The sequence below is a fragment of the Rhinopithecus bieti genome, unplaced genomic scaffold (assembly GCF_001698545.2).
Source record: "Rhinopithecus bieti isolate Rb0 unplaced genomic scaffold, ASM169854v2 scaffold_35903, whole genome shotgun sequence".
In the NCBI taxonomy this organism is placed as follows: domain Eukaryota; kingdom Metazoa; phylum Chordata; class Mammalia; order Primates; family Cercopithecidae; genus Rhinopithecus; species Rhinopithecus bieti.
In genome coordinates, this window is record NW_016815549.1 from 21,593 (window position 1) to 39,619 (window position 18,027).

The window sequence follows — 18,027 nt, forward strand, 5'->3', positions numbered from 1 at the left end:
GCATACTTTCTGGAGAGTTCATTATCCTTTAGGCTCGGTGACTTCTGACTTCTTGCTGCTAAGTTGGCTGATTTTTCTAAAAATGGGTCTGTCGTTTCTATACGTTTAGAAGAAGGCAAGACAATGAACTTAATTGTCTTTTTCATAGCTGTAGACCTCAACTCATTCCCAAGGATGAAAGGGCTGCTAGAACATAGTTTACTTTTTCCATTTAAAATCAGAAGGCCTGGGTTCACGTTTCAGTCCTGTCATTCATCAAGCCTGTGATCCTGGATAACTCTTGTAGTCTTTAAGCCTCATTCTTCCTTTTCTCTGAGTAAGACTAATACCTTATGTGCCCATCTCCAAGTGGCTGGGAGGTCCAGTGAGATGGTGGATGTGAGAAACCTTTGTAAATTTGGAGCAGGCCTAACTTTTCATGGCTTTATCCTAGCTCCTGCTATGTAAATATAGATAATTTTTTAAAAAGTGCCTGGCATAGAGTAGAGCTCACAATATATTTGTCGAATGAGTGAAATCAAAGGTAGTTTTCTCATTTATAACTAATTGACTCATTAAATCTTTACTTCATTATTTACTGAACTTGATGTTCCAGCAAGTGGCTGAGCCCTGAGGGCTGTGTGGTCCTCCACGCCACTATGAGAATCTTTCTGAAATAAAGCTAGGATGATGTCCATGGCCCCTCCAGAACCCCTCAGTTTACGTTGGATCATAGCACAGCACGCGACCTGTGGTCTGGCCTCTGCCCGGCTTCTCATTTCATGTTCCATCGTTTCCTTCCACATACCCTTGTTCTAGCCATGCTCACTGTTTTAAAAACCCTCTTGTAAAATCCATTTACCAGAAAGTGTATAAAATATGAGTATATGGTCAATGATTTATCATAAAGAAGCCATGCAGTAACCACCATGCAGGTCAAGTAACCACCATGCAGGTCAAGGGTAGAACACCGTCTGCCCCAGAAGGCCCCTGCCCCTTCCTAGCACAGCCAAGGGTAACCACGGACTTTGCTCTGTGGCCTCGCTCACATCCTGTCCAGAAGCTGAGAGGGACCCACTGCACCTTGGCAGCATCTGATGCTTGTCAGTGCCTTCACTCACTGCGTTCCTCCTTCTCAGACTTTTTCCTCTGGTTGGCAACAGCTTGTCTCGAGGCCTGGCTCTAAAGTAACGTCTTCTCTGCTGTCTTCCTTGTGCCCCTGCGTGTGCTGGCCCCTCGTTCCCGGCTCCATGACAGTTTGCATTTTGCCCTAGACTGTAAAGATCTCGCCCCTCCACTCCCGTCCAGCAGAGCTTTGGCAGCAGGGGGAGTGTTTTTTCCCCGGGCCTCCAGTATCCACTTGACATGTGGGACTTGAATGAAAATTGAAATGTAAGTAGCCACCTGTGGCTGCCCTGTGAAGCGGGGGTGCTGGGTGGGTGTAGGTGCTGATGGGTGTGTGGGGTGTGTTGGAGGGGGATGTGGAGCCAGTGAGAAGGACCCACCTGCGGGTGGAGGGGTGATGTGAAGCAGGGGGAGAATCGGGGAAGAGACCTGTGACCCAGACCAGGACGTTCTGTTCGCCTCCAACCTTTGAGTCAGCCCTCATCGCGTCCCTCATGGCCTCTGAGCTGCTCCTGTCTCTTACCTCGTCCCTTCTTCAGCCCATTCCTAGTGCCGTTGCCAAAGTTACCTCTTCAGTCTCCTGAGTTTTTGCTTAAAATCCTTCCTGGATTTAAAAAAAAAAGAGAGAGAGTCTTGTTCTGTTGCCCAGGCTGGAGTGCAGTGGCAGGATCCAGCTCACTGCAGCCTCGGACTCCTGGGCTCAGATGATCCTCCTGCCTCAGCCTCTTGAGTAGCTGGGACCACAGGCAGGCCCTGCCATGCCCGGCTAGCTTTTTACTCTTTATAGAGATGGAGTCTCACTATGTTGCCCAGGCTTGGTCTTGAAATCCTGGGCTCAAGCAATCCGTCCGCCTCAGCCTCCTAAAGCGCTGGGATTACAGGTGTGAGCACCACACCTGGCTTCCTGGATGACTTTTCACTGTGGAAAATTCAACTTAAACTTTAAATCTTTCCGTTCCTCCCTGTTTGTGTTGAATCTTTGCAAGGAAATTATAAAACAAACATGATTACCAAGTACAACTTAAACTCCAGTTTCCAGCAAGTAAAGATATGAGTTCTCTTCTGTGTAGACTCTGCCCCTTTTTGGCACTTGTGCTGCATTGCACAGCCAACCGTATTGGCCATTGTTCTCCTTATCTCGCATTCATTTATCATTTAGGTGTTCATCCCTGAAGTATGTTTTGAAAAAGAAACGTGTTCCAGATGATTCTGGGGGCTGAAGGGAATTCAGAGATGAATCAGATCCTGTCTCAGGGAGCTTATCACCCAGCACAGCTGAAAGTAATGAGAGGAAAGACGGTCGCTGGTATTTAGGAAGCACTTTTACTACGCCATTCACCCTGCCAAGGGCTTTGTCGGTATATTTTAAATACGTTTAACAGCGCTTCCTTCTACAGTTATTTGGGTACTTGCCCTGTGCCAGGTACTTCGTTAGGTGCTGGGGAGATCACCTCCAACAAGATGGTCTCCTTTTCTTCAGGGGGCTTACAGCCTGCAGTGGGGGTCAGTGTTGAGGTGCGTTGTGATCCGCTCTGTGGTGGGCCATGTGGAGACTCAGACTCGGGGCTTCCACAGCAGAAGCTCGTCAGTCCTGGAGTCCAGGTTAGACTGCCAGCACGGTTGGGTTCTGGTGAGGCCTCTACCTGGCTTTTAGATGGCTAAATTCTCACTGTGTCCTCACATGGTGGGGACAGAGCTCTCTCTCTCTTCTTATAAGACCACCAGACCTGTGGGATTAGGACCCCACCCTTAATACCTCATTTAACTTTAGTAACTTCCTAAAAGCCCTATCTCTACATACAGTCATTGAGGTTAGAGCTTCAACACTTGAATTTCGGGGGGGACACAGTTCAGTCCATAGCACGCAGCTTTGGTGATTCAGGGAGGGTTTGCTGGAGGAGGTATCAGGAAGTTAAACCCCGAAAGATGAGAGTACTTACCAGGCAAAGGCAGGAGGGCAAGTGGATGGACAGGAAGCTTGCAAGGGGGCGTGGCACATGCAGAGACCCTGAGGTGACAGAGGGGCGATATGTTTGGGAAACTGTCAGTCACAGCAGTATACATGCCAGTGTGTCACAGAGTGAGACGGGCATCATTAGAAGGACAAGTGTACATTTCTGTGAAAGTTCCAAGGATGCCCCAGAAGGGAGAGGTGGCTGTTGGTGGCATCTCGAGTGTCAGGGATGTTGTGTGTGTGGGGATGCCAGCAGGGAGAGGCAGATTGCAGCCTCAGGAGGACTTTGACATAAAGGTATGGACGCAGGAGCGGAAGGGACCTCCATGGGCAAGAGTTCCGTGTGGCGGAACACGCTGCAGAATGAGGATGGCGCTCGTCCGGCAGGAATGTGGCGAGGAGTCCGTGTCAAGCAAGTGTCGGGTCAGCGTAGGGTCCAGTCTATATGAAACAGTCTAGAAACAGTTTTTATAAACACAGAATTTGTAGGCACTTCAACTTTTCATTGAGTTTCCACCACCCAAGTCTTAGCATTATGTTTTTGTTATTGTTGTTTTTTCCCTTAAGGAGCAGAAGTCCCTTTTTCATTCAGTTACTTGGTGATGAAAAACATGATGATGTGCTCTTGAGCCCAGGGGTAAACGTCAAGGTAAAAAAGTCCTTTTACCAGTGTATATTTATTTTTTACAGATTATGATTCTGATGCGATGAGCAGCTCTTACGAATCGTATGATGAAGAGGAGGAGGACGGGAAGGGGAAGAAAACTCGGCACCAGTGGCCCTCCGAGGAGGCCTCCATGGACCTGGTCAAGGACGCCAAAATCTGCGCCTTCTTGTTGCGCAAGAAGCGGTTCGGCCAGTGGACCAAGTTGCTCTGCGTCATCAAAGACACCAAGCTGCTGGTAAGACATTTGGAATCGCTTGCATTTTTGTAAGATTGCTGCACTCAAAAGCCATGGAGTTTATATCCAGTCACTATTAACATCAGCTGTGCAGGAAGGGCAGCACTCAGACCTCAGCCAGGTACTCTGAGCGCGCCGCAGTCCCACGCCGGGGGCCCCCGTGCGCCGTCAGGGAGCACTCACCCATGTTGTGTGTTCAAGGTTGCTGGTTTCTCAGCTCCAAAAGCAGCCAGCAGACAAAATCATTCCCATTCCCAGGCAGTGTCTGTGGTTTACGTCTGTGGAAATGCACAAGATTTTAACTTGCCAGGAGTTGCAAGATGGATTTTCTCATTTGTAATGAGTCAGTGGATTCCTCAAAGCCAGCTCATAGAAGTGGGACAGGGAGCAGCCAGGAAAGGAAATTCTTTTGGAAAGCTTGGGGCCAATTCTTTTTTTTTTAATCTGAGAGGCAGAACAGGAAGACAAGTAAGGAACAGAGAAGCAGGGAAGGGGAGAACCCGGACCTTGCTGTGGGGTTATTCCAGTGGAGGCCCCAGCAGGGAGGCTGCAGCCCGGGAGGACGGTGTGTGGCATCCCTCCCTCCTCCCCACTCCCTCTCCACCTTCCTTTTTTTCCTCCTGCCTTTTTTTAGAAACTGTGGTTGGTTATTGGAATTATGAACTTTAAGAGTATGTTTTTGCCTTTTGTTGTTCCTTCAGATTAACCTTGGGGGAAACACTGCTCAAAATTAGATCATTAATTAGAAAACGAGAATTTATGTTTCTGTAGAGCACTCTAGTGGAACAGATAATCCTCTTTTTTTTTTGTAAATCCAGGCTTCGTCTTCGAATTGTGGGAATCTTTTTTTTTTTTAACTAGGTTCCTAGGATATTATATATTTTTTAATGTTTTTGTTCAGTTTTTTTAAAAAGAGTACATATTTTTTCCACAAGTGTGGCCTGAATTTCTCCCAGATTTAGAATGTGCCAAAATGATGCCATGGGGAATATTAAAAAATGAGAAAAGAAGATTAATGTGGTCCTTATTTACAGTCTGATATAATGGCTACAAGATGTGGATATATTATATAAATGTTTTAGAAATGCATAATCAACTTTCATTTAAAAGAGAAGCTTCCAAATCCGGTGAGGGAAGCTTCGTGCTTGTGCGTAGAGATTAACGGTTTGGGGTTCTGAGTCCCTGGTCCCTCTCCCCTGCCCTCCTCTCCCTCATCCCCTGACTTCTTCCCCCCTCCCCTGCTTTGTCTTCCATTTGGGCTCCTACCAGCTTTCCCCCTTCAAAACCAGGATGATAATACCTATGACTTAGAGTAGTTGTGAATATTTAAGAAGAAATTAGTGGACAAGCAGGTGAAAGCACTGTCTTTGGTCAAATGCAGAATCAGAGGTAGTTATTTTTATGATGAAGCTTTTTTCCTTTCGAAACTGATGACCCCCATCGGCATAAAAAATAATGAACAGTGATAAAAGCAAATGCTTTCCAAGTTTAAACAGCACAGAAAAGAAAAAGCCATGTTCTTCCCGTAAATGTTCCCAGTCTGTCTTCCCACAAGTTACCACCATTAACAGCTTTTTTTGTATCTCTTTCTGGAACTTGTTCCTTCTGTGCTCAGGTAGCTCTGGGGTGGGTACTGTGATGTACCCAGATTCCCGCTTCAGGACTGAAGGTCGCATTTCCTTGGCAGGACTGGTGAACCCACCTCGGGGACTGTCTGCATTGAAGAGGGGCCTAGAGCCCAAGGCCAAGCTTCCTCCCCAGGGGTCTGCATTCAGTGTGTGTGGGAGGTACAGACCCAGACTCATTGGGCAGCTCTGATGGGGCCTTCCAGCCCCAGAGCTCTCATGGTGGTATCCATCCCTGAGGCCACTCAAACTGGGCATCTTTGCCCACCCCACTCCTCCCTCTCCTTGCTCCTGGTGTTGTCTTCAGGATGCCGGTTCATTAACCTCCTGCATGCTGCTGTCTGCTGTAGAGGCGGCTTCCCAGGAAATCCAGCCTGCTAGGACTGCCAGATTGCACCTTGTCCTATTGCTGATAGCATATCTCTTGTGAGACATTTAACTTAAGGAGGAATATGTTATAAAGCTCCCTTTCTGAAATAAGTGTTCGAGATGGTGGGCATGCTAATTACCCTGATCTGATCGCTATACATTTTATGTATCAAAACATCACTGTGTACCCCATAAATACATACAGTTATTATATATCGATTACAAAGGTTTACACAATTCAAAATAAAAAAATAAAATTCCCTTTCTGATTCCTTCCATTGTACAATTAGTTGCCTTTCACCTTTCTTTTTATATGTACTCAAAATGCAAAATATCTCAAATGGTAAACATTCATAAAAATCTGAGGTTAGTTGAGGTATTTTTTCTCCCTTTTCAGATCAGTTGAGTTTTTAAAAAGGAGATATATTTCTTATCTGTGTACTTCAACATACTGGATTTAGAACAACAAAAGAGGAAGGCCAGGCGCTGTGGCTCACCTGTAATCTCAGCACTTTGGGATGCTGAGGCAGGCGGATCATGAGGTCAGGAGTTTGAGACCAGCCTGGCCAATCTGGTGAAACCCTGTCTCTACTAAAAATACAAAAATTAGCCAGGTGTGGTGGTGCATGCCTGTAGTCCCAGTTACTCAGGAGGCTGAGGCAGGATAATTGCTTGAACCCGGGAGGTGGAGGTTACAGTGAGCCAAGATCATGCCACTGAACTCCAGTCTGAGCAACAGAGTGAGACTCTGTCTCAAGAAACAAACAAACAAAAAAACAAAACACACACACACACACACACACACACACACACACGCGAAACAAACCAGGAAAGGATTCTAGAAATCCCTTCTGAAAATAGCTGTCTATTCTTTCCTTCCTTCATCAGTGAATGTTTAGAGTCAAGTTGCAGGCTCTGCACGTGCACAATTGGAGCTGGAGTCCTGATCTGTCGCTTTTCAATTTGCCTGACTCTTCAAGCAGGTGACTTAACCAGCTGCACCTCGGTTTCATAATCTGCAGAATGAGCCACCATGCTGATTGAGGTGCTTGAAATGCCTCATATGATGTTGAAACTCAGCACTTGGTAGCAGATGTTATTATTGCTGATAACTTAATTCAATAAAATAATAATAACAATAACTGCAAAACACGTTTTGCAAATGAGGAAACAGACTCAGGAAGTTTAAGAAACTCCCTGGGCCAGGCACCGTGGCTCATGCCTGTAATCCCAGCACTTTGGGAGGCTGAGGCGGGTGGATCACAAGGTCAGGAGATCGAGACCATTCTGGTTAAGATGGTGAAACCCCGTTTCTACTAAAAATACAAAAAATTATCTGGGCATGGTGGCGGGCGCCTGTAGTCCCAGCTACTCGGGAGGCTGAGGCAGGAGAATGGCGTGAACCCAGGAGGCGGAGCTTGCAGTGAGCCGAGATTGTGCTACTGCACTCTAGGACCCCAATCTGCCCTCTTGGACTGTTAGGAGGTATGCTTTGGCCCCAAGTAGTACAGGTAAACAAACGGGGGTGGAGAAAGCTTTGGGCATGGATTTGATTCTCAGTTTTACAGATAAAGATTAAGCAAGACCCATTTGAGTTAAGTCTCAGTTCTAATCTTACCCATCGAAATCTTTAGAGTGAATGTCCGTTGTGTAGATGGATCAGCTTTGTACACTATGTATTGATATTATCCTCTTACTAAAATAATTTATGTCTTTCAGAAAGAAGATGAGATAGGCAGATACCAAGCAATATCAGTTATTAAAGTACCCGAACGATTACATTATCTCTCATTAGGGCTGTGGAGTTGCAACAAATCTAATAGTATATTTTATATATTATTCACATAAATATAAATGTGTTCTACATATACATTTAAATAAACATGTTAAATATATATTTATGTGTGTGTGTTGGGTGTTTTGTTTTGTTTTGTTTTGTTTGTTTGAGACAGAGTCTCTCTCTGTCACCCAGGCTGGAGTGCAGTGGTGCTATTATGGCTCACTACAGCCTCGGGCTCCCAGGCTCAAGGGATCCTCCTGCCTCAGCCTCTCAAGCAGCTGGGAGTACAGGACCGCGCCACCATGCCTGGCTGATTTTTTGTGTTTTTGGTATAGATGCGGTTTCTCCATATGGCCTAGGCTGATCTCGAACTCCTGGGCTCAAGTGATCCACCTGCCTCAGCCTCCCAAAGTGTTGGGATTACAGGCGTGAGCCATCGTGCCCAGCCTATGTTTTTAGTTATGTAAATACATTCCTGTAATTCAATGGAGAAGCTCCACTGGATCATAAATGTATCAGAGGAGGGACTTTTGGTGTTTGTTGAATCCAGCGTTCGATGCTCAGTAAGCTTTTGTGAGTCAGTGAATGGGTGTACTTCTTCACGCTTGGAGGCGAAGTGTCGGTGAGGAGCACTGTGTGTGTGTGAACATGCTCATCTGCAGATTCAGACCTTCCGATGCCGTGCCCGCACTCTTGTTTTCATGATGCTAGAGTTTCTTCAGCGTTTCTGTTTGAACTCCCTTATAATATCAGTTGATTTGTTGTGTTGAATGCAGTGCTATAAAAGTTCCAAGGACCAGCAGCCTCAGATGGAACTGCCGCTGCAAGGCTGCAACATTACGTACATCCCGAAAGACAGCAAAAAGAAGAAGCACGAGCTGAAGATAACTCAGCAGGGCACGGACCCGCTGGTGCTTGCCGTCCAGAGCAAGGAGCAGGCCGAGCAGTGGCTGAAGGTAGGTTGTCTGCTGTGTTTCGCAGCCGTTTCAGTACCACGTGCCTTTCTGAGATCCATTTCAATTTTAATTTTAAGTTTGTTCAAGCATAGGCAAGATGAGTTAACCCAAAGAGTTTCGTCTTTAATAGCTAAATATTCGGATGATGTGGAGGTTAATCAGAAACCCGTGTCACTTTCACTCTTATACTTAAAAGGCAGCTTGTCTCTGTAGGCTGCTTCTATGACTTTCTCTTTTACTTTTATTTTCTACAGCGTCACTTTATTGTGTCTGCATATGGATTCTTTTAAAATTTGATTCTGCTTGGGATTGGCTGGGCTTCTGAAATGTTGTGGATTGTTATCTTTTTTTTGGGAAAATTTTTCAGCCATTTTCTTAAAATACAGCTTTTCCCCATTTCTCCTTCTTCCCTGAGACTACATTTAAATATATGTTAGACTTCCTCACTATATTTACTTCTATTCTCTTTTTGTATTTACCAACCTATTTTCTTTGTTGAAACAAGGCTTGGCTCTGTTGCCCAGGCTGGAATGCGGTGGTATGATCTCGGTTCACTGCAACCTCTGCCTCCCGAGTTCGATCGATCCTCCCCACCTCAGCCTCCCAAGTTAGGTTGGATTACATGCCACCATGCCTAGCTAATTTTTGTATCTTTTCTAGAGACAGCATTTCTGTATGTGGCCCAGGCTGGTCTTGAACTCATGAGCTCAAGTGATCCGCCCACCTTGGCCTCCCAAAGTGCTGGGATTACAAGTGTGAGCCATCGTGTCCAGCCCTACCATTCTTTTTTCTTCTTTAGCCTGGTTTATTTTTCTTGTGACTTTCCAGCCCATTATTTCTCTCTTTGGCTGCTTCTAATCTGCCATTAAATTTGTTCCTGTTCACTGGGTTCTTAATTTTGGTGATGGTAGTTGTCTTAGTCTACTTGGATTGCTCTGATGAAATATGATAAACTGAGTGGCTTATTTACAACAAATATATTTCTCACAGCTCTGGAGACTGGGAAGTCCAAGATCAAGGGACCGTTCCATTCAGTGTCTGGCGAGGGCCTGCTTCCTGGTTCACAGATGGCATCTTCCATGTGTGCCATCCTCATGTGGTGGAAGGGACAAGGCAGGTCTCTAGGACCTCTTTTACAAGGGCACCAATCCCATTCGTGGGGGCTCTGCTCTCATGACCTATCACTTCCCAGGGGTTCTGCCTCGTAACACCATCCTCTTGAGGGTTAGGATTTCAGGATATGAATTTGGGGGAACACATTCCGTCCATGGCGGTAGTGTGCAGTCCTGGAATCTGTCATCTTTTTGGTTTGTTTTTGTTTTAGAGTTCGTTTTGGCTTTTATCTAGAATTAGTAGTTGTTTCTTCTTCAAGCTGGAAATACTATTTGTGCAGTGTTAAATTTCTTTTAGAAACGTTGACTTTTGTCTTCATGAATGTCATCAGCATGGTGGTCTGACACTGCTTTTGGTGGGGTTTGAACCTGGTTCTGTTGTCTGTTGTGCCATTCTTGTTCAGGTCATGTTTGACATCCTTGTGCCAGGTTATCTCAAGTTCACGCTAGGCATTATATTAGGGGAAAAATTATTGAAATAATTTTTTTATGACAGCGTTATTGAGGTATAATTCACATACTGTAAATTCACCCTTTTCAAGTCCAATTCAATGTGTTTTTTTGGTATATTCGCCGAGTTGTGCAACCATCACCATAATCTAGATTCTGAATTTCATCTCTCCCAAAAGAACATTGTACTGGCTGGGCGCAGCAGCTCATACCTGTAATCCCAGCCCTTTGGGAGCCAAGGTGGACCGATTGCTTGAGCCTGGGAGTTTGAGACCAGCCGAGACAATATGCAGAAACCCTGTCTCTACTAAAAGATACAGAAAATCAGCCGGGCATGGTGGCATGTGCCTGTAGTCCCAGCTACTCGGGGGACTGAGGTGGGAGAATCACCTGAGCCTGGAAGGTTGAGGCTGCAGTGAGCTGTGACAACACCATTATACTCCAGCTTGGGTGAAAGGAGTGAGACCCTGTCTCAAAAACAAAGAACGCCGTACCCATTAGCAGTCACTGCCCTTTTGCCACCACCCCGCCCATCTTAGGCAGCCACTTATCTGCTTCCTGTCTCCATAGAGCTGCCTGTTGTCGGCGTTTCACAGAAGTGGCTCTTACAGTGCATGGGCTTTCGTGGCTGGCTTCTTTCACTTAGCGTCATGGTTTCAAGGTCCGTCCATGTGGAGGCAGATTTCAGTTCTTCCTTGCTCTTTATTGCTTCTTGGGTCATGTGTAAGAAATGATTACTTGATCCAGGGTCCTGAAGGTTTACATGTATACTTTATTCTGAGAAGTTTACAATGTTAGCTCTTACATTTAGACTTTTGATCCACTTGGATTTAATTTTTTGCCTACAGTGTGAAGTAGGAGTCCAACTTCATTCTTTTTCATGTGGGTCCCCAGTTGTTCCTATGGAAATAACTTCATTCCTAGAACTCCGCTTTCCACTACCAAGGAACATTTTCCCTTGCCTCTCCCACATGCTTGGGGGTGTTAGCACTCCAAAATCAGTTTATTCTAAATTCAAGGTTTGAGGTTTTCAGAGCCACCCAGGTAACTTTAAGGCAGCCCGCAGTTCATTCAGGAGCCACCCAGGTAACTTTAAGGCAGCCCGCAGTCCATTCAAAGGTAGGTTTATATTTCTTTCAGTTCACTCTTAACTCCAAGTTACATTCCGTTGGGGTCTCCATCCTGCTTGTGGGTGTTTTGCCAGGGACCCCATCCTTGGCATGCCCTGGACTACAACTTGGATCTCTCTTCCCACTGAGCCATTGGAGGTTCTACCTTGCCCCTCAGCTGCCCCCTTGGGATGGCAAGGCAGCCCCAGCCACCAGGCTTCCCTTCTGAATTTCTACCTTCTTCTGGATTTTGGCCCAGGCATTGCTCACTATCAGGCATTTGGGTTGGTTCAACATTTTTGCAGTTGTAGATTGTGCTGTTATAAACGTGTGTGCAAGTGTATTTTTCATATAATGCCTTCTTTTACTCTGGGTAGATACCCAGTAGTGGGATTGCTGAATTGAATGGTGCTTCTACTTTTAGTTCTTTTAAGAAACCTCCAGGTCGGGTGCGGTGGCTCATGCCTGTAATCCCAGCACTTTGGGAGGCCGAGGCAGGCAGATCACAAGGTCAGGAGATCGAGACCATCCTGGCTAACATGGTGAAACCCTGTCTCTACTAAAAATACAACAATTAGCCAGATGTGGTGGCAGATGCCTGTAGTTCAGCTGCTTGGGTGGCTGAGGCAGGAGAATCGCTTGAACCTGAGAGGAGGAGGTTGCAGTGAGCCAAGATCGCACCACTGCACTCCGGCCTGTGTGACAGGGGGAGACTCCATCTCAAAAAAAAAAAAAAAAAAAAAAAAGACATCTCTACACTGTTTTCCATAGTGGTTGTACTAGTTTACATTCCTACCAGCAGTGTAGAAGTGTTCCCTGCTCACCGCATGTACCCCAGCATCTATTATTTTTTGATTCTGGTCGTTCTTGCAGGAATAAGGTGGTATCACATTGTGGTTTTGATTTGCTTTCCCTGATCATTAGTGATATTGAGCATTTTTTTGTATGTTTGTTAGCCATTTGTATAACTTCTTTTGAGAATTGTCTGTTCATGTTCTTAGCTCACTTTTGATGGGATTGTTTGGTTTCTTCTTGCTAATTTGTTTGAGTTTGTTGTAGATTCTGGATATTGGTCCTTTGTTGGATGTATAGATTGTGAAGATTTTCTCTCACTCTGTGGGTTGTCTGTTTACTCGGCTGACTGGTTTTGCCGTGGAAAAGCTCTTTAGTTTAATTAAGTCCCAGCTATTTATCTTTATTTTTAATCGCATTTGCTTTTGGGTTCTTGGTCATGAAGTCCTTGCCTAAGCCAATGTCTAGAAGAGTTTTTCTGATGTTATCTTCCAGAAATTTTATAGTTTCAGGTCTTAGGTTTAAGTCCTTCATCCATCTTGAGGTGATTTGTGTACAAGGTGAGACATGAGGATCCAGTCTTATTCTCCTACATGAGGCTAGCCAATTATCTCAGCACCATTTGTTGTACAGGGTGTCCTTTCCCCACTTTATGTTTTTGTTTGCTTTGTTGAAGATCAGTTGACTGTAAGTATTTGGGTTTATTTCTGGGTTCTCTTTTTTGTTCCCTTGGCCTATGTGCCTATTTTTATACCAGCACCATGCTGTTTTGGTGACTATGGCTTTATACTATAGTTTGAAATCAGGTGATGTGATGCCTTCTTTTGTTTGTTCTTTTTGCTTAGTCTTGCTTTGGCTATGTGGGCTCTTTTTTTTTTTTTTTTTTTTATGAATTTTAGGATTTTTTTTCTAGTTCTGTGAAGAATGATGGTTATCTTGCTTTTCTAAATTGTCTTCTTCAGGAAGATTGGCCCAACCCACCTAGTCCATCATTGCCGGCAAGTACCTGCTGTGAGAAAAGGGCTCAGGAGTGGGGTAGCAAAACACTTCGTAGCAGCGGGTCTTATACCACACAGGTCTCCCTCCATCAACCTTCAGTCTCTTTCACTGTCATCTGCAGGAAAGCATGTGATTCATACCCCATGATAAGACCAGTAGCTCCCACTGCTGTCTGCCAGCTGCTCAGGACACACAGATGCTTTCTTTTTCATGTTGTTGGCAGGGGCTGTGGCTCTTCCCACATCTGTATCATATGGGAGATTGAGAAGAGCTTTTTTCCCCTCTGGACGATCCTTCTGGAAGTCCTGTGATCGGGAGTTTTTACTGTCGAGTTTTCTTAGCCTTCCCAGCATAGAGCTTTAATATGTTATACGTCAGCCACCACCATTACCAATTTCACTAAAGCCCTTCACACTCACAAGGAACTTCTCTGCCATCATTGTCTCTTAATCCTCAGAACAGGCGTGTGTAGTTTCATTTGTCAGCTGACAGCCTGAGTCTCAGGTGGGTGAAGTGCTACCATGATCGATAAGTGATCAAGCAGGGGGTCCAAGTCAGATTTTCCTGGCTTCACATTTCATTCTCATTGTGTTGGGCCATCTGACAGTTTGCCATTCCCTCTTTTATTCCACATTTCTATGACCATAGTGCCATCCCTTCCATAAGGCGGGAACGGCAATTATGGAATTCAGTGTGAAGCTTTCTGTATGATTCTGTTTTGTTCACCTGATCCCAGCTTTTGGTCACCTGTACCCATCCTTCTGCATTCCATGCTTAGCTGTTCCTCAGTGGAAACCCAAGAAAGGCCGCTCTGAAACTTCAGCTTTCTTCTTTTTCTCCTCTGTCCTTAAAGTTAGTGAAGTATTTCCTGCCCACTGAAGAGCAGCTCCCTTCTTGCTGGTGCTGGTCTGACGTGAAGTCATCTGGAGTGTCACTGGGAGAGGGCGTAGAGCCGACAGTACACTGACAAACAGACCAGTAAAAACAAAAGTTTCTCAAGATGTCAGATGCTGATGGAGTGAAATAATCTTCTGTCGCGTTTCACCAGATGGGAGCTACTTATAGATAGAGGCACTTAGCTAATTATAGAATGATGACTCTATTTATGAACGGGAGTACTTGCAAGTTTTTTTTTTGTTGTTGTTGTTTTAAGCATTTGCTGATTTTTCTTAAAAGGAAAGTAAATAATACAGGGTAAAGTATCTTTTCTAAAGAGTTTAAGTTGTTCAGTTACTCTGTTTTTCATGTCTGTGCTGTTACTTCCATTACGTATAATGGTGCAGGAACCTAAGAAGTCTTGATTAGAAAGGAAAGTCAGATGACAAAACTAGTTTCAAGCAGTTACAGAATTATCTTAGGCCAGCAGAGACCTGAGATGGGCTGGTGTCCTTTTTCCAGATACTGTCATTAGATCAGAAACACTTGGAGATGTAAACAACGTAGATTTCCAGTGATTCAGATTCATTGGGGACTTAATAATTGTTTTTTCTCTTTTTATTTTGTATCATTTTTATATCCTCTTAAGGTCTAAAATGCTGCAGATAGAATTGAAACATCTCCCCTATTTAAGTCTCTCCCTCTTCCCAAAGGCGACTTTTATCTGAATTTGATCTTTATTATTATCTTGGTATGCTTTAAAAAAAAACACTTTCACTTCTGTAATCCCAGTGCTTTGGGAGGGTGAGGCGGGAGGATCACTTGAGGCCAGTTCAAGACCAGCCTGGGAAAAAATAGCAAGATGCCATCTCTATAACACATGAAAAAATTAGCCAAGCATGGTGGCACAGCCTGTAGTCCCAGCTGCTTGGGAGGCTGAGGCAGGAGGGTCACTGGAGCCCCAGGAGTTTGAGGTTTTAGTGAGCTGTGATTGGGCCACCGCACTGCAGCCTGAGTGACAGAATGAGATCCTGTCTCTAAAGAAAAATAACAATAAAAAAAACTTTCACTTATATGTGTATACACCCATTCATGGTAAATGATACTTTATTCACGTTTTAGAATTTCTGTGTAAATGGCCTCAAACTCCACAGACCCTGCAGCTGTTTTTTTTTTTTTCCACTCAGAATTGTTCTGCTTCTTTGTGTGCTCACGGGTGTTGCTACTGCAGGCCGAGTTGCCGTGAGATCTTCCAGCACGTGTCCCACAGACGCACGTTTTGTGTCTTGTCTAGGACACACCTGTTACATTGGAATTGCTGTAGTTAGTATGTGCACAGCTTCAGCACCACCAGACCCTGCCAGATTGTCTTCCAAGGTTATTTGTACAATTCTCCTTCTCCCAGCAGTGCAGGAGAGTACTATTTTGTATGTATTCTTTCAGAGTTTCCTTGTACATAAGCAAGCAAATAGCAGTGCAGATTTCATCTGCCACCGCCCCCCCCACCATAGACAGGGTGCAGCATTTTGGACCTTTTTTTTTGTTTTTCACCTAAACAAAGTGTCTTGGAGATTTTTGCAATTTAGAGAATAGAGCACTTCTTCTTTCTTTGTTATAGGCTATGACATTTTATTGTGTGAATAGACCATACTTCAAAAAAATAGTCTGTCTCCCATTTATGGGCACTGGGTTGCTTTCAGTCTTTTGATATGACAGACAATTCTGTGTTAGATAACCTTATGCTTATCTCATCTCACACTTTTGGTGATCTGTGGCTAAATTCTCGGAAAGAGTAATAATCACTTCCATGAAGGTTATCGGCATTCATATTATAATTTTGATGTATAGCTAAGGCACTCTCCTAGGAGGTTTACCAGTTTTCCCTCCCACCAACAATATATCCAGTGCCTTTTCTTCCTGCAGCCTTGCCAATAGAGTGTGTTAGCCAACTTGTGAATTTTTGCTAGTCTGATGTAGAAGGATGGCATCTCAGTCTAGTTTTAATGTGCACTCCTCTTATTATGAATGACATTGAGTATTTTTTTAATAGGGTTTAAGAGCCTACAGTTGTATTAGTACTTCTGTGAACTGTGTTTATATCCTTTGCTGTTTTTGTCTGTATTCTTTGCGTATACTTCTCTGTTTAAGGAGTTCCCAGATGACTGAGGCAAAGCCAGGTTTGGTAATCACTACCCTTGCTCAGCGCCTCCATTTCCCTTTAAGAGGAGGCCTCCAGGAAGTGATAGGATATCAGAGAAAATAAGTCTTTTTGTAGTCAGATAGGCAGTTAGGGTAAATGGCATTCTGCAACCCCTTTGAATAAAGTTTTATTTGATTTTTATAATTGCTTCTTAAGTTCAGCAAAATATAACACAGCCAGGAAAAGGACTTGGGAGACAGTATTGTGTTGAGAGATAGTGTATTAGTCTTCTCGTGCTGCTATGAAGAAATATCCGAGACTGGGTAATTTATAAAGGAAAGAGGTTACATTGACTCACACTTCCGGCTGGGGAGGCCTCAAGAAACTTACAATCATGGCAGAAGGGGAAGCAAACACATCCTTCTTCACACGGCAGCAGGAGAGAAGTGCGGAGCAAAAGAGGGGAAAGCTCCTTGTAAAACCATCAAGTCTCCTGAGAACTCAGTCACTGTCACAAGACGAGCATGAAGGTAACCTCCCCTATGATTCAGTTACCTCCCACTCGGTCCCCTGCCATGAGACATGGGGATTATGGGAACTACAATCCAAGATGAGATTTGGGGGTAGACACAGCTAGATCGTATCAGACAGTACAGGTAGAGCACAGACTGGAGTCAGACTCTTAGGACTGTGACCTGAGCCCCAGCCGTTAAGCACTATGTTTTTTGGACAAGCGATGTGACTTCTCAGTGCCTGTGTTTCCTCATCTGTAAAGGGGGGCGTAATAATGGTATCTGCTTTCTAGAGCTATTGTAAGGATGAGATACTAAGACCCAGAGTGTTCGGAATGGCAGAAAGCATGTCATGAACCTTACATAAGTATAAACTGCTGTTACCACTGTTGCTTTTCCTCTGCCACCACCTCTGCATCTCAGTAGGCTCTGCACACGCCCACAGAGAACAGGCTGGACAGCTGATGACAGCAGGATGTTTCTGGGGTCAAGAACTGGACTTACATCACCACTTCCCACACTCCTTTGGCCAAACTGGGGGAGGCTGAGAGACAGACTCTTCCTGTGTCCGCTGAAAGAAGAAACAACGTGGTGAATAAGCTGTTCTCTCCTATTTCAAAATAAACCAAAACACCCTAAGACAACCATCTTAGGCAGTTTTGAAGAGGCTGCTTTCCTTTTCTCACCAGGATGTAGCAGAGTCCTGGTGCTGGTGGATCCCACACTCACGTAGCCAGCCGGGGGGCATGGGAGCGACACTGTAGGGGTTTCTTAGCATCTTGTGGTTTCAAGCAGCCCTAGGTGAACACAGAGTGGCTTTGATTTGCTGTGCCGGTACCATAGTGGCTTTGCCAGAGTTCTCTAGGAAGAATCACAATACGTTTACTGTATCCATTGTCCTTGCAGAACCTGAATCCTGTGGACACACACATTTGAAGCCACATCTTTAATATTCACCTGGGTGAATTCACCTTCCATGTGCCCTTCCTTTCCTCCTGAAGATCTGGGCATTCAGTCAGTTTTATTTCCTTTTACCTCCAAAGAAGTTATTAAAACAACATTTAAGAAAACCTTTTTTTATACAGCGAATCTTCTGGAAGTCAACCCTTGAGGCCTTGACTGTCTGGAAGGGTGTTCATTTCTCCCTCACTTGGATGAGATGTCACCCTCCCTTTGTGCCCGCTGGTCCTCTGGGTGTGGAGTGTCCTCCCCCTCCCCCCGCCTCCTCTTAAGATTTGTTCTCCACATCTGGTTTTCAGCAGCGGATGTGATGTGTCTCGGTGCAGTGGTGTGGGTTTCTTTTTTTTTATCGTTCTTGGGGGTTGGTTATGCTTCTTTGTTTCATGG

General features: G+C 44.8%; 1 protein-coding gene across 1 annotated transcript in view; it reads left to right on the plus strand.

Annotated features, from left to right (window-relative positions):
- Positions 1-18,027, plus strand: part of AFAP1 (actin filament associated protein 1) — a 115,870-nt gene that overhangs the window by 21,385 nt on the left and 76,458 nt on the right. Inside the window, exons 3-4 of the mRNA XM_017853403.1 lie at positions 3,749-3,960; positions 8,511-8,690. Of these exons, the coding sequence (XP_017708892.1) occupies positions 3,749-3,960; positions 8,511-8,690 (392 nt within the window). The remainder of the gene's footprint in view (positions 1-3,748; positions 3,961-8,510; positions 8,691-18,027) is intronic.